Source organism: Acinonyx jubatus, chromosome B4 (assembly GCF_027475565.1).
Source record: "Acinonyx jubatus isolate Ajub_Pintada_27869175 chromosome B4, VMU_Ajub_asm_v1.0, whole genome shotgun sequence".
Lineage (NCBI taxonomy): Eukaryota > Metazoa > Chordata > Mammalia > Carnivora > Felidae > Acinonyx > Acinonyx jubatus.
Window position 1 is genome coordinate 132,710,858 of NC_069387.1, and position 14,224 is coordinate 132,725,081.

Here is a 14,224-nt window from a genome sequence, read left to right on the forward strand (position 1 = left end):
GCCCGTCCCCGCACACTGGCTGACTTCCACCCGCCCGGGCGGGGCCGCAGAGGAGCTTGGGTTTTGTGTCCTTCCAGGCCCCTCTGCGAGGGCCACGGGGGGGGGGGGCGCGCGGGAGGCTGGGGCTCGGCTGGACAGTCAGATGCAGTGGAGCAAAGCCACCTTTGGGGCTGGAATGGGAGGAGGAAGAGACGCGTTTGCTTTACATTAAACGAAAAAAGGAAACAAGGTTAAAATGAAGTTTATTATTTTTTGATTTTTTTTTTTTTGTTTTTTAAATAAAACTGTTTGTGAAACAGCCATTTTATCCCCACGGCAGAGTGACCCCTGAAAGATGCACTAACCCCTTCTTAAGGCCTTAACAAGATTTTTTTTGTACTTTTTTCTTCTTTTTTTAAAACTCAGATATTTAAAAATTATACAATTTACAAAACAAAACAATACAACATAAAGAATCATGTAGCGTGGAGCTGCTCACCTGACAGGCCCCCTTTTCCTTTATAAAAACGAAAGCAAAAGAAAAAAGGGCTAACTGGGTGTTCCTGGTCAGCCTAACCACACTGATGGCACTCAACAGCCCCTCCCCCGTGTGCCGAGTCCTACAACTTAGATTTCCTGTCCCGTCCTTCGGCCTGGGGGGGGGGGGGAGGAACAGGGTACAGCTGCCAGGAATGCGTCCAGAGGCAGGCCACCCCCTGACCCTGCCTGCCGGGCGCACTTAGTGGGGCGCTCGTGGTTCTCACTGGCCACAGTGACCCAGGACATAGCTGTGACCTTGGGACATCTGCCAATCTCACCCCCCAAAAAGATAAAAATTTTAAAAATAATAAATAAATAGTGTTTCTGGAAATGAAAAAATTTATTTGTGTTTAAACATCATTCCCCCACTCTTGAGAACACGGACCGTCCCCACATCCCCCACCCCCCCAACCCCCAAACCTTCCCACTTTGAGACAAATTAACGACAAAGGATGGTTCCGGTGTGGTCTGTCTGCTCTCTCAACCCTGGGTCTGCAGCTCTCTGAACCGGCGTGAGGCAGGCTAAAGATCAAAGCCACACCCCGTCCTTTATGAGACCAGCTTGTTCAATTTCACACTTAAATTTCACTGTTATTGGAACAAATTTGGAGTTCTTTAACTAGAGAATTTTAAAATAGAATCAAAAGGGATAGCGCACCTTTCATTTAAACAAAGTCTTTCCAGACTAAAAATAGATTTATATATATATATTTTTATCCCACCCTTTTAACCCCCCCTTTCCCATCATCCCACCCCACCCCCCTCCCCCCACATTGTCACTATGGAGATCGTGTCCATGGAAACAGCCATTCCAACTTCTTGGGTCTTTCTTTCCTGTGGTGTCACGGTTTGGGTGTGATGTAAGGACTTAGGGAGGAGGTGCTGGCGGGGCAGGGCGGGCGGGGCGGGGCCGCACAGCAGGACGGTTCTGGTTCCATCGCGAGTGTCCACCACCTTCTCATCTCCACAGTCTCACCTGGAAGACAGAACCGACACTGGGTGCTGGGAACCTCCGTGCGGCCCTGCGGCCGACAGCCCCCACTCCGTGGGTCCAGCGGCTGCAGACCCCCCCACAACGGTGCCATCGAGGCAGGAGACCCCCCAAGACCGGTGGTGGCCAGGAACACGGTTAAAGATAGCAGTGACCCCGCCGGCTGCTCTGTGACTAGACTCTGTGCCCCGAGGTGCGGCTGCCTCCCCGGCGAACGGAAGGAACTGAGGCCAGGAAAGGGCTCCCCAACTGTCCTGGTGGGGGCTGCCCCGGAGCCGGGCAGCTCTTGGGGTGACCCCTGCTCAGGATGCCACCACCAGGGGCCCGGAGTGGGGCTCGGCACTGTGGCGGCCCAGAGCGGTCCTCACAGAGGTGGCTGAGCGCCCAGGCGATCTGTGGAAGAACCACTCACCGCCACAGCTGCTGGCGGTTGACAAGAGTGATACTTCACATGACAAAAGAACACTCTCCGGCCGGCGGCTCTGACAGGGAGGGCAGAGCCAGCTCTGAGGCTCCCCGGGCGCCCCCTGCCACGGTTCCTCTTCCAGCCCAGGCTCCAGGCTCAGAAAGATGATCCAGACAACACCCGGGGGCCAGTGGGGCAGTGCCGGGGGCCTCCTCAGACTACCTCACGGTCACTGTGCGGGCAGAGGTCTGAGAGAGACACGCGGCTTCCGAGGACCAGTGCCGAACAATCAGCGGAAGCCGAGAGTGGCGGAGGCCTCCCCCCGACCTGCTCCCTGCTACTCAGAGTGCCCCCCTCTCCCTCCGACCCCCTCGGGTGCCCCCCTCCAACAAATAACCCCCAGGCGGGCGGTGCTGTCCCTTTTCTGTCCTCATACAACTAAGAGGCAGGACAGTTAAGAAGGCTATCTGTGTGCAGGAGCCAAGAACCTTCTATTTAGAAGCACCCGAACGTATACCTGCCCTTGCCGAAAAGAGATGCCTAACTGCTTGGCGTAAAACATGGTTACACGGGAAGCCCTTCTGCAGAGACAGCAGAACAACATCATCCCACTCAGGTGAGGCAAACTCCAGGGCTCCAGCAGCCACTCAGGACGTCCACGGCGACAGCGTGGCTTCCCTAGTTCTGGAGGTGGCCCTGGGCCCCAGAGGTCGCCCCGGCCCTTCCGGCCCCCAGCACGGGGAGACTCTCCACTCCGCCCTCTGGTTTTCCTGAGGTGAAGGCCGCCAGGGGAGGGGAGAGAACCAAAGGTCCCGTGTAAAGGTGATGACAAGGGTGGAGCTGATGGGATGACTCAAGCGACAGCCAGAGTGGGGAATCTTGCTGGGGACGCAGGACACCCGTCCAGGCACACCGCGTAAGGCCCTGCGTGTGGAGGGAGGGACAGGGTGGGGTCCCTTGGCACAGCGCTGGGCCTGCAGCCCCAGCCTGTTGGCTGCTCAGAAGAGCAGGCCCCACCCCGGCCCCCAACCTCAGAATGAAGCAGGCCCAGCACCTGGGGTCAGCCTGGCCGGGGTGGGGGGACTCGGCAGGGTGCTGACCTCGGGCTCTGGAGCGTCTGGTAGTCTAGGCAGCCGTGGCCTTTATAGCACCTCCTGCCTGGCTCTGTCTGCCAGCCTTGCTAACAGGGACCTTTCCTCAGGGTCTGATGTCAGACTGCCCTGAATATGTGACCCCTTGAATGTCAGGGGACCCTAACTTCTCAGAGCTATTTCTAAAAAGCTGTTCCTTCGACAGGGAGCACAGGAAGAAAATTCGGGTGCCAGGTACTATGCCAGCAGTTTTACAGGGGTCCTCGTGAGGACACCAAGGCCTGACCCCCGTCTCACGGGGACCCAAAGCCACGGGGGCTGCTGACAGGGGCTGCTGGGACTGGGGCTCCCACCCAGCAAAGCCCTTCTGTCTGGGCCCCCGGGACCCTGCCTTCGAGCCTCAGTCACCGCGTGGTCTTGTCCAACCACATGGGACGTGGCCGAGACAGCATGGTCCCAGGCGGGGAGCCAGGGGCAAATGCCGTGCCAGCCGCAGCCACTCTCTGTAAAAGGCACCTTGGTGTCCGGCTGCCAGCGAACAGGGTCTCACCCTGGGCTACAGCCTTCCCGGACTCCTGCTCTCACCTTCCTTCCCCTTCAGCGTCACCTCTGTGGCCTGGCCAGGCCTCTGGCCGCACAGGCACAGCCTGCCTTCCCCAACCTTCTCTAACCGCAGCCAGAATCCATCACCCCAGCCCACCCTACCTGGCCAGTTTCCACCTGTCGGGGTGGGACTGTGTGCCACTTTCTTCTCTGGGGTGCGTGCCCCCCTCTAACCGACTGCCCGCATTGCCCTGTGCGCACGCTGGGCTAGGGCACAAGCGGGCAGATCCAAACACGGTTCCTGTCCTCGGTGGGGACACAGTTTACTGGAGAGGCACATACGCAAGCAAACAAATGATTCCAAATTGGCCTAAGAAGGCTGCAGCCTGGGAAGGAGGTGGTTAGACAGGGGCTCAGGAGGGAAGGCCTCGTGAGCAAGTGACATGGAAGCAGAGACCCGAGAGGAGAGGGAGCCTGTCACTGAAGGGGGGGGGGGGGCGGCGGGGGGGAGAGTACCCAGGCCCAGGGGGATGGCAAGTGCCAAGGCCCCTAGGGAGGAAGTCTGGCCTCCGAGGAGCTCACTGGACACTCCTATAGGCCTTTGGAGGCACGGTTAGGAGTTAGCACAGGGCGAGGGCGGGCACCCACCGGCCTGTCGCCCTGCCTCCTGACACTCACAAGTGCGGAAGAGGCGGCCCACTGGGTGACTGTCTGCCCAAGGAGCTTTCCACCCTGGCCATGTTGGCCTGCTGAGGGACAAGTGCAGGTACCTTGTCCCGGAAGGACTAGAACTCCCCCACCTCCCAGCCCCCGGGCTTTGTGTTAGACAGGGAGGCACAGGGTCCCACCCAGCTGGGCACGGCAGGCCAGCACCCCACGCTACACTGCACAGACACGTTAAAGACATTTCTTGACCAAATCCTCACAAGGTGGGCCATCGTCATTCCTCTCTTTACAGAAGAAACAGAAGCAGAGGCATTTAGCGGCCTGCCCCTGGTTACATAGCACTTTCTGTGTGAGAAAGGGGGGCACCAAGAAGCAGGACTCATGTACTCCTGTCCCTTCCCTGCCTTGTCAGGGTCACCCATTGATTGTGGCTCTCTGTTCCTAGAAAGGGCCCCAAGATGAAATGTTCTCTGTCTCCGATTGCTGGGGTTCCCATACAATCTGTGGAGGGCCGCTGCTCTCAACGAGATGGCTGAACTGAGAAAGCGGGACAAGGGTCCCGCCTTGTGGGGACAGCGTATGAAGAAAATCATTTCAGGTGGACAAAGCTGGACCCCACACCGATGGGCCAGGCCGTCACCACTCAGAGCTGCAGTGTCTTTTGTGCACGTGGGAAGCACACACCGACACTGAGGTCTGAATGCTGAAGCTTCCTGCTCCACGCGGGGGCCAAGGGCTACTGGCTGGCAGGGCCCAAGGCTGGCTGGAGAGGAAGCAGTTGATGAACGAAATTAAAATTCCCAACTGGAGTTCTGCTCACCAGGCCCAGGGCTCAGACTTCCTTTTTTTGTTTTTATCCCTCTCCAAACATGAGCTGGGATTCTGGGACAAAAACAAAAGGCACTCAGCACCAACTGGTTCTTTCCCTAACCTGGTCATCCAAGGGCACTTCCAGAATGTTCCTCGTGGCCCCTGTAGCATGTGGCTCTGCCCGGCAGCCAGGCAGTGGAGTTGACAGGAAGAAGGCAGAGCCCAGGCACAGGACAAAGGCCAACGGAAACAAAAAGCAACCAGCCTGCTGTCTTGCCCCAGGGGCTGCTCGGTGGGGAAGGAGGACAGGAACAGTGGCCTCGCTGCATTCCAGAAACCCAGGGCTGCTGCTAGCAGCAGTGGCTCATTTGGTTCCTGAGACCCAACCACCTTTTCTGCTCTGTCCCTTCCATTCCTCAGCCCCCTCCCTGGGAGAGGAAGACAGGCCTAACTGCAAAGGCCTCACTCGACAGCCCCCTCGAGAAAGCACCACAGGTCTCCACAGCCCTGCAGCCTCCACGGCGGAGCAGAGGGGGCTTCTCTGGAATTCTGTACCAGGACCCACCTGAAGAACGAGGACTTCTCAAAGGACAAAAACCGCCACTGTCTGAGACAAATTCTATTTTTTCCTCAAATTACTGTTGGGTATCCCAGAGAAAGGTGGAATCTGCCGGTTGTAACAGGGGGAGGAAACGTGCCACAGACTAAGCGCACCTGTGTGTGGCTCTCAGACGCCGGGAGTCAACACAGAAGCCCTTCATTTGAAGAGAAATAATCCCTTAATGAACATTTCTGAGACAACTGGCTCCCCCCACCCCATCCTATAGGAGCAACCGCCTCAAGTTACATTGTGGCTTTTCTTTTTTTCTCTTTATGGTCTCTTTTGCTCAGTCCTCAGTGACTCTATGTGTGGGCAGGGGGGGGGGCAAGGAAGCCAGTTGGGGAGGAGGGGACGCCCGCTGCCTCTGGGGACGCTGGTCCTCTAATCCCGTTTTCACAGATGCACGCCGCCCTGACCACGAGCCCGGACACACTCGCAAAAAGCATAACTCAATCTCTTGAGGTTTTTAGGAGTAAAATTAAATCGGATGCTAAAGTCTCCTAAATCTTTGAGGGGATTTTCCTTCCCTTTGTACTTTTGCGCAAAGGAGTCCTTCACAGTACTTGGGGAAAGAGATTTCAAAGAACAAAACTGGGAATTTTTTTGTTTTTCAAAGGAAAAGCCACCATAAGCTTTACAGAGAGGGAATAAATAAAAAAGGACAGCCCCCTGACTAGAAGCATTTCTGAGTCGGACACAGGGGGTGGGCTGCTGGCAGGGTCTGTCCCAGAAGCCTCCGGGAGCACCACACATGCACGCGCGCGCGCGCACACGCACGCGCGCACGGCCTGACTTCAGCTCGGTCACTGTGAGCTCCGACGGGCAACGGGACAGCCTCAATCACCCCTCCTCGGGCTCCAGGGAAGCTAAGCGACGGACGGGGAGACGTTCTATCCACCTGGTGTCGGCCGTCCACGTGATTAAAGGCCTGGGTGCAGCCGGGCCTGGGGCGAGCAGGAGGGCAGAGGCCATGACACCCACCGGGACTCTGGCAGGGGTGCCGGCCCCGACTCACCTGTGCTTGCTGTACTTTCCATTCCCACGAGCACTCTGCCCCCCTCACCCCCGCTCCGACTGCTCTGTGCTGAGGCTGCCTTTCGCTGTCTTGTTCTGCAAGGGGGGGAGGGGGAATGGGAGGGGAGGCTGACACCGGCAAAGCCAAGGACACGAGACAGGAGGGACAGAAGAACAGTGTGGGGGTCAGGGAGGGCAGAGGCGAGGAGAGGAATGGCACATGGAAAAGGAAAGAAAAAGCAAAGAGTCAGTATTGAATGACAAACAGGAGATATTCAGACAGGGTTTTCTAAGACAAAATGTGACCATTAGAGAAGTTTAAAAAATAAAAAAAAATGCAAATTAACTCGAAGAGAATACTATAAGATCCTAGGATCCATCTCTGGAAGTAAACTTTTAAAGAAAAGCCAGAGTAAGCATCTTTCAGAAGTGTTTTGAAGGCAGACTGTCAGGATGGCTTCTTAGTTCGCTCTGGCCCCAGTCGGAGACTGAAGCCTGTGAGCGTCCAGTGACCACCAGGTGTCAGTGTGACCTCAGCCAGAGGACAGCACGGCCGCTGCAGGAGCTCCAGGAGGCGACAGACCTTGGCCGCAGCCCCCATCCTCTCCAGGGCTTCCCCGCACCCCCCTCTGCACCCTCCCTCCCTCCTCCCCCACACGTGCTGGTTCAGCAATGGCCCAGTCACCCCAGATCTTCCATCATTTCCTAAAGGGGCCACCAAGAGAGGAGAGACGCCTCTTGAATGATGTGGGAAATCAGGTGGCGGGGGCCCACCAACCACACCACAGGTCGCTTCCGCTGAGTGAGGTAAGATCTAGAAGAGACTGAGTTTCCCAGCAAAGCCCTGGAGTCAAGTCTTATTTCTTTCAGTCTGGGAAAATGCCTCTGATTATGCACCAAGGCCTACAACCAATCTTACCTTGCGCCAACCTGTGAACTGGGGTTCCATTAAACTAAAATGGAAATCAGTGGTTTTATTGAGTTTCATCTTCGCATTTCTCTTATCAGATACACACCTTCTGCTTCCAGACATCTCTCCCAGCCTCCCACACCACATGGGGGGGGGGGGGTGTCGCCCCAGGGCACAGGTCTCCCTCCTGCAGGGAGAGACCTACCCCAGAGAGCACAGGGCCTCTCTGCCCTCCCAGGGCCAGGAGCGGACCGGAGTCCGATCACAAGGGTTCTCCAAATTCTGGTCTGTAGCTCGTGCAGAACCCCGCCGCCCCTCCCCCCGCAGCCTGCCGGGGGCACTAGCTCTGACTCACCTTGTGCTTGGGGCACCTCACCGAGAAGTTCTCCTCATGTAGCAAACAATCTGCAAGACAGAAAGGGGCAGTCAGACAGCTGGCAGACAGCACAGCCCAAGGGGAGTGGGGCCACGCTAGCCAGGACTGACAGGGTCAGACATGGAGATAGGAGGCCCCCGCACTGGCGTTTCTAAAACATCAGAAACACCCCCAAATAAACTACGGGACTGCAACATGATGGAACATCAGTCACTTAAAGCATTAGTGTTTCAAAACAGCCAGTGGTACAGGGAAACACTCATGACACAAAAATGGCTTGAAATGCCAGGATACATAAATATAGAAGTACAATCCTAATTTTAACCAAGTGTGTTATATATGCATTTTAAAAAAGAAAGGAAATTTACCAAAATCTAACAGTGCTTCTCTCTGGGCAGCAAGACCACATAGGTGATTTTATTTTATTTTATTTTTTTACATGTTTCCACGATTACACCATATTATTTTAATAATGAGAAACAACCTCCAATAAATCTTATTTTTAAGATCCCTGATTCTAGGCTAAGCCCCTCCCACAGGCCCAAGCTGAAGCTTCCCTGTGAAAATGCCCCAAATCCGGAGGCACCTTTCTCCTCTGTTGCCAGCCCTGCCATCTATCACCTTTGCTGTACAACCCACAGAGACACAGGAGAAAGTTCCCGACACGAACCACATAATCCACACTAAATGCTTCAGGGGAAAACGAAATCCCACGAGGGGGTTACTAATCCTTGGAGGAAAATGATTCATTCCAACTTTTAACGTGGTGACAGCATCCTCGCTGACAGCAAGGACACGCATCTGCCTCCAGGTGAGTCGAGCTCCGTGGCACAGGGGTAGCGTGTGGAGCGGGGCGAAGAGATCTAATTAATGAATTCGCTCTGCACACCACAGCTCCCGGAGACCGACAGCCAGGTCACCGGTGCAAGATGTGATGGCAGAATGTTAATAAATATTGATCGCACATTCTCAGAGAGCTCCCGGGCACCATGGCGGGAGGCAGCCACGGTACTTAGCCTTGTTAAATGTATGATTTAACTCAGGTTTAAACTGAGGTCCAAATTCGCAGCCTGTGTACCCACAGATTTCAGATGAAATAGTAATGAGCAAGGGAACACACAAATGAAAACTTCTGAGGTCCTTTGTATCTTAAACAAACAGAAAAAGACCCTTTCATAATTGGGCCGGGCCTGTCCCATCACTGCCTCCCCCTGGAGCCTCTGAACACCCAGGGGTGGGCAGGCAGCCTCCCTGCTCCCGGGGCAAGCCTCAGGGCACAGGAGCTCCGCAAGTCCGCTAACCTCCGAGCCCTCCCCCTGCAAGCAAATAGCATGGCAGTAAATGAAATGTGTTAATTTAAAACCCACAAGTACATGGCGTGACCAAGGCTCCCGCTGCTCCAATCTGCCAGAGAGCTTATGAACAGCAGGACACAGACAACTGGAGCTCAAGGGAAGCACTTGCTCCTTACCTGGGCTTTAGCAGCGCCGCGTGCTGGCGGTCTCTAGGTTGGGCCACAGAGAAACAAACGGCAGAGCCCACGTGGGGCTCGGCCACCTCGACGCCATAGGGGTTTAGAGAAACGAGGAGGGGGACCACGCTGGCTGGAAACGGTGCCACCCGAGAGGCAGAGGCGGCTCCGTCCGCCTCCCAGCCACGAGGAGTCACCAGCTGTGAGAGACCATTAGTAAAATATGTCTGAAGCTAGGAAACACGTTCCCTCTAAGTTAAAAAGCAGAAAAGAAATAAAGTAATCTAAGTACACACTACAAGCAACTAGAGTTAATGTCAGGTACTTCTGCAAATGCAAGGCTCCTAACAAAATCTGCCAGAGACCACGTCCACCTGTGGCAACATCTCCCGCGCAGACAGACTGCAGACAAACGCTCTCATCTGTGCTTGGAATACCCACAGGCCACCAGGAACCGCCATCACGCTCCTGGCAGGCACAAGAACCAGGGCCAGAGAGCTTAGACACCCGCAAGGGCACGGGGAGCCTCTTCTTGGCTGCCTCGAACCAGCCCTTGCTGGGGGGAAGGGGCGTGGTGAGGCCTTTCCTGAGGTCTCTCAGCAGGCGCCCGCCCTACACAGCCAGCCAGCCTCTCGATTTGTTTTCCTTAAGCCCCTGGTGATATCCCGCACTGGCCAGAGGGCCTGGTCAGCACTTCCACACACTGAAGTCAAAGTAAATGGCTTGCCGGATCATCACACACGCTGGAAAAGACTCACAAGGTTGTCTCGTCAACAAGACGGCTTCCAGACACAAACACCGATGCCCCAGAAGAGGATTCCGCTTTCATTTCTCTCTACGCTCGTCTTCACTGAGATCCTCATGACAAGCTCCTTGGAGCTTCAGATACTCACATGCAGCCACAGCCACCCTGGGTGTGGATGGTAAACTCGAGGAGGGAGGAAAGGAGAGGGGAGGGCTCATGTCCTTCACACATGCCAGGCTCCGGAAGCTGTCACCGGCTCACCTGCAACCCACCTCAGAGCTAGTTAGTACTTAGATTGGTAAAATCCAGGCCGGGACACGGGGACCTGCCAGTCTCGCCCGCCTTGCTGGGCCCAAGGAGGGGACTATCAGGGCAGGGCAAGCAAGGCCTTGGCACTGCTTCTAGGGTGCAGAGCGTGGCCCCTCTAGGGAAGGGCCAGACACCAGTCCGCTCAAGGGCCCTGAACCCACTCTGTGGCAAGATCAAGATCAAAGTGCAGTGGAAGAGCGGCTTCTAAACGCTGCTGCAAGGGTGGCTGCAGAAAGCAAGTTTCCAGCTGGGCCTCCTCCTGAGGGGAAGAGGAAAATCCCCTCCAGGCTGGATTCTTTATGCACAGTAGTTATTAATGTGCTACCGCAGTCCTTTTTTTCTTTTGGTCTTAATTGCTGTGGCTCATTGCATTAATATGTCATTTCTTTTGAAACTAGTGCTCACGTTCTCCTCACTGCATCTCCCCGGAGCCCCAGGCTGCGCCTGTGATGGAACAAGTAGCACAGGACAGCCAACCATGATGTCACTAACGCAGGACCAACAACAGGTGTAGGGAAGCTGTGGCAGCTACAGACCCTCAGGAGAACAAGATTCTGTTTCCGTGGAGATGTCCCCAGCCATAAAAGTTCTCTCTTAGACACGAACAGCTCTGTAAAGGTCTGGGTGGTTCACAGCCAGGCAAAGATGAAAGTGTTCAACTGTTCCTTACAACAAGTAGCAATGAGGGACTCTCCAACCCAGGGACGTATAATTAGGAAGGAAGTCAATCAATGAACGCCTTTCCTGGACACACAGATCCATCACATATAGAACGGAATTCCTCAGGAGACCCTGTGGGATAAACACAAGCATCTATCCCCACAGAGCAGTGTGGCCTTCTGGGTCACTGTGACTCAGGTCATCAAAAAAGACTGATAAATCCCAAGACACGGTCATCCTGTGATGCTGCTTCCTTGGTCCCAGATCTTCACGTGGAGCAGCGGTAAAGCCAGCAGCAGCTGGGGCAACAGCGTCAGGGCCTTGGCCCCACCTGGGCGCCCCCCTGACCCAGGCAGCCCCTCTCTCACCGGATACTCGGCCACCAATTTCTGCCAAACAGTCATGTTCTCAACTCACCTGGGAAGGCCACACAAGACAGGCTCAAACAGAGAGTGACAAATACCATTTTCTTACTAATCTTCAGCTGGTGAAGCAGCCCCTGCTTCCCTGCAGAGTGGCGGATTGAGCAAGCCTCCTTTGCAGAGGAAGAGGAGCCCAGCGCCACTTCCCAGACAACCCAGTCCCGCCGCCGGAGCTTGGAGGAGGCAGTGAACTAAGCCCAGGCTTTCCAGCCGCTACCCACACGGGGACATGTAAAGTTTAAGTTTAAATACAATGAAGTAAAATAAAAATTCAGTCCCTCATTCCCAACTAGCCACACGTTAAGCACTTAGTAGTAACACAAGGCTTGTGGCTACTATGCTGGAGAGTGCAGATCTAGAACATTCCCATTATGGCAGAGTCCTACCGAGCACCCTGCTTAATCCCTAGAGAAACTGCCAGGAGGCAGGCTGTGAGCCTGGTCCCTAACCTGGCTGGCGCCCCAGGGTGCAGACACGGAGCGCACTCATGCGGGGGTGGGGGTTGTGTATGATGTTATCTGCCTGTGGCTCACTGGATGTTTCTGGGCAAAGCCTCTGTGCAGGAGATCACCTCTCACCTGGCCACTGACTGGGACAGCCAAATCTTACAGTATTCCCCGCACAAAATTATAAACTGCCACAAACTTAATATGTTTAAACATCTTCATTTAAAAACCACGAAGCTTAAACTAGAAAGAGAATGTAACCAGGGGCAATATCATGACAATGAGAAAAGGCAGTGGCTGGCTCTTGAGGGAGAGGAATGAATGGCCATACTCGGGAATATGCTGGACCACAACCCAGGGTGAATGACAGCTCCGACTCAACAAAGAAACATGGAGGGGAAAGGAAGAAAGAGAATGGAAAGGACGGACTAAAACCCAAGATCCCTGAATTGACATCTTAAGGCTGTCTTCTTACTCGCTCTGGCCAAGCAGCGTCCCAGCCACCAGCTGCCCTTCAACGTGCAAATGCATACTTTCATGAGAACTAACTTTGGCATAATAAGCATTATCTTTCTGGATCTTTCTGGTGTTCAGCTATGCCTCCTATGGAAACTCGGAAGGAAAATCAGAGAGGGAAAGGAGGAATAAGAGAAGGACTTGTGAGGCAGAGGGCCTGCAGCTCCAACAACCACAATGGAAGGAAGCAGCATCCAGATAACACACTTCTCCCCGCATCTGTCGGATTCTACTCTGTGTGCCTCACGCTGCTGTACCTGCTTCCGCCACCTGCTCAGCCATGCCCTCCCCTCTTGCCTGCCAATTCTAAATCAAACCTCACCTTCTGGGGAGAGCGGGGCTGCCTCCATGGAAGGAGGAACTCCTTCCTCAAGCACTCAGGCATAAGAAGCATCCTGCCACTCGCTGCCCTCTCGTGGACCTTCCCCTTTTTCTCCCCCTCCTTCCTGAATGAAAGTACAGTAAAACCTTGGTTTGCGAGCATAATTCCTTCTGGAAACATGCTTATAATCCAAAGCACTTGTACATCAAGGTGAATTTCAAGAACCATTGGCTCAGTCGTGATGTGACATTCGGCGTCACGTACTACTTGTATTGCAAGACACTGTTCACTTATCAAGTTAAAATTTATTAGAAATGTTTGCACAGAACAAGTTACTCACAATCCATGGTTTTACTATATTATGAGGGCCGCTGAGGTGAAGCCCTTAGTCACATGCTCAACAAGTTACAGGTGAAAACGTCCACTGAAAGGACAGGAGTCTAAAAGAAGAGGACTTTCCCAGGCTAAAGCTCTGAGTCAAAATTTAAGGTGTCATTGGGGCACTTGGGTGGCTCAGTCGGTTTAAGCATTCGACTCCTGATTTAGGCTCAGGTCATGATCTCACAATTTGTGAGATCATGCTCCGCACTGGGCTCTGTGCTGACAGCGCAGAACCTGCTTGGGATTCTCTCTCCCCCTCCCCTACTTGCACTCTCTTTCTCTCTCTCAAAAGTAAATCAATACACATTAAAAAAAAGTTTAAGGCTTCTGGGGCGCCTGGGTGGCTCAGTCGGTTAGGCGTCCGACTTCGGCTCAGGTCATGATCTCACGATCCATGAGTTCGAGCCCCGCATCGGGCTCTGTGCTGACCGCTCAGAGACTGGAGCCCGTTTCAGATTCTGTGTCTCCCTCTCTCTCTGCCCCTCCCCTGTTCATGTTCTGTCTCTCTCGGTCTCAAAAATAAATAAACGTTAAAAAAAATTAAAAAAAAAAAGTTTAAGGCTTCTGCATCACTCACTGGATGGGACTTTCTGGACGAAAGTTTCCCCTTCTTTCAACAGTTACGACACTGCAAAATACTACTCTGATCACATCAACAGACATGGAAAAAGGAAAAACTGCAGTATCCTTTCATGATAAAACCACTAAACAAACTAAGAATAGAAGGTAACTTCCTCAGCTGCATCAAGAACATCTATGAAAACCCCATAGCTATCATCACATTTAATGGGTCAGAAACAAGGCACGGATGTCAGCTCTTGCCATTGCTACCCAACATTATGCTAGATGTTCTAGCCAGGGCAATTAGGCAAGAAAAAGAAATAAAAGGCATCTGATTGGAAAGGAAGAAGTAAAACTACCCATTTGCAGATGACATATCTTGCATGTAGAAATCCATTAAAAAACTATTAGAACTAATCAACGAGCTGAGCAAAGTTGCAGGATACAAGATCAATAACAAAATC

General features: G+C 53.8%; 1 protein-coding gene across 5 annotated transcripts in view; it reads right to left on the reverse strand.

The window, feature by feature from the left end:
• Positions 1 to 225: 225 nt before the first annotated feature.
• TCF20 (transcription factor 20) overlaps positions 226 to 14,224 on the reverse strand; it is a 110,177-nt gene continuing 96,178 nt past the window's right edge. For 2 of the 5 annotated variants that reach the window (XR_008300557.1, XM_027070588.2), the window contains 2 exons: positions 7,907 to 7,956; positions 226 to 1,495 (listed from right to left, as the gene is read on the reverse strand). Coding sequence is in view for 3 of the 5 variants with exons in the window: in XM_027070588.2 (XP_026926389.2) it covers positions 1,478 to 1,495; positions 7,907 to 7,956 (68 nt within the window). In the remaining 2 variants the exon portion in view is untranslated. Of the gene's footprint in view, positions 1,496 to 6,642; positions 6,771 to 7,285; positions 7,595 to 7,906; positions 7,957 to 14,224 lie in introns of those variants that run through there. The other 3 variants (XM_027070589.2, XM_053226874.1, XM_053226873.1) reach the window with 3 other exon arrangements.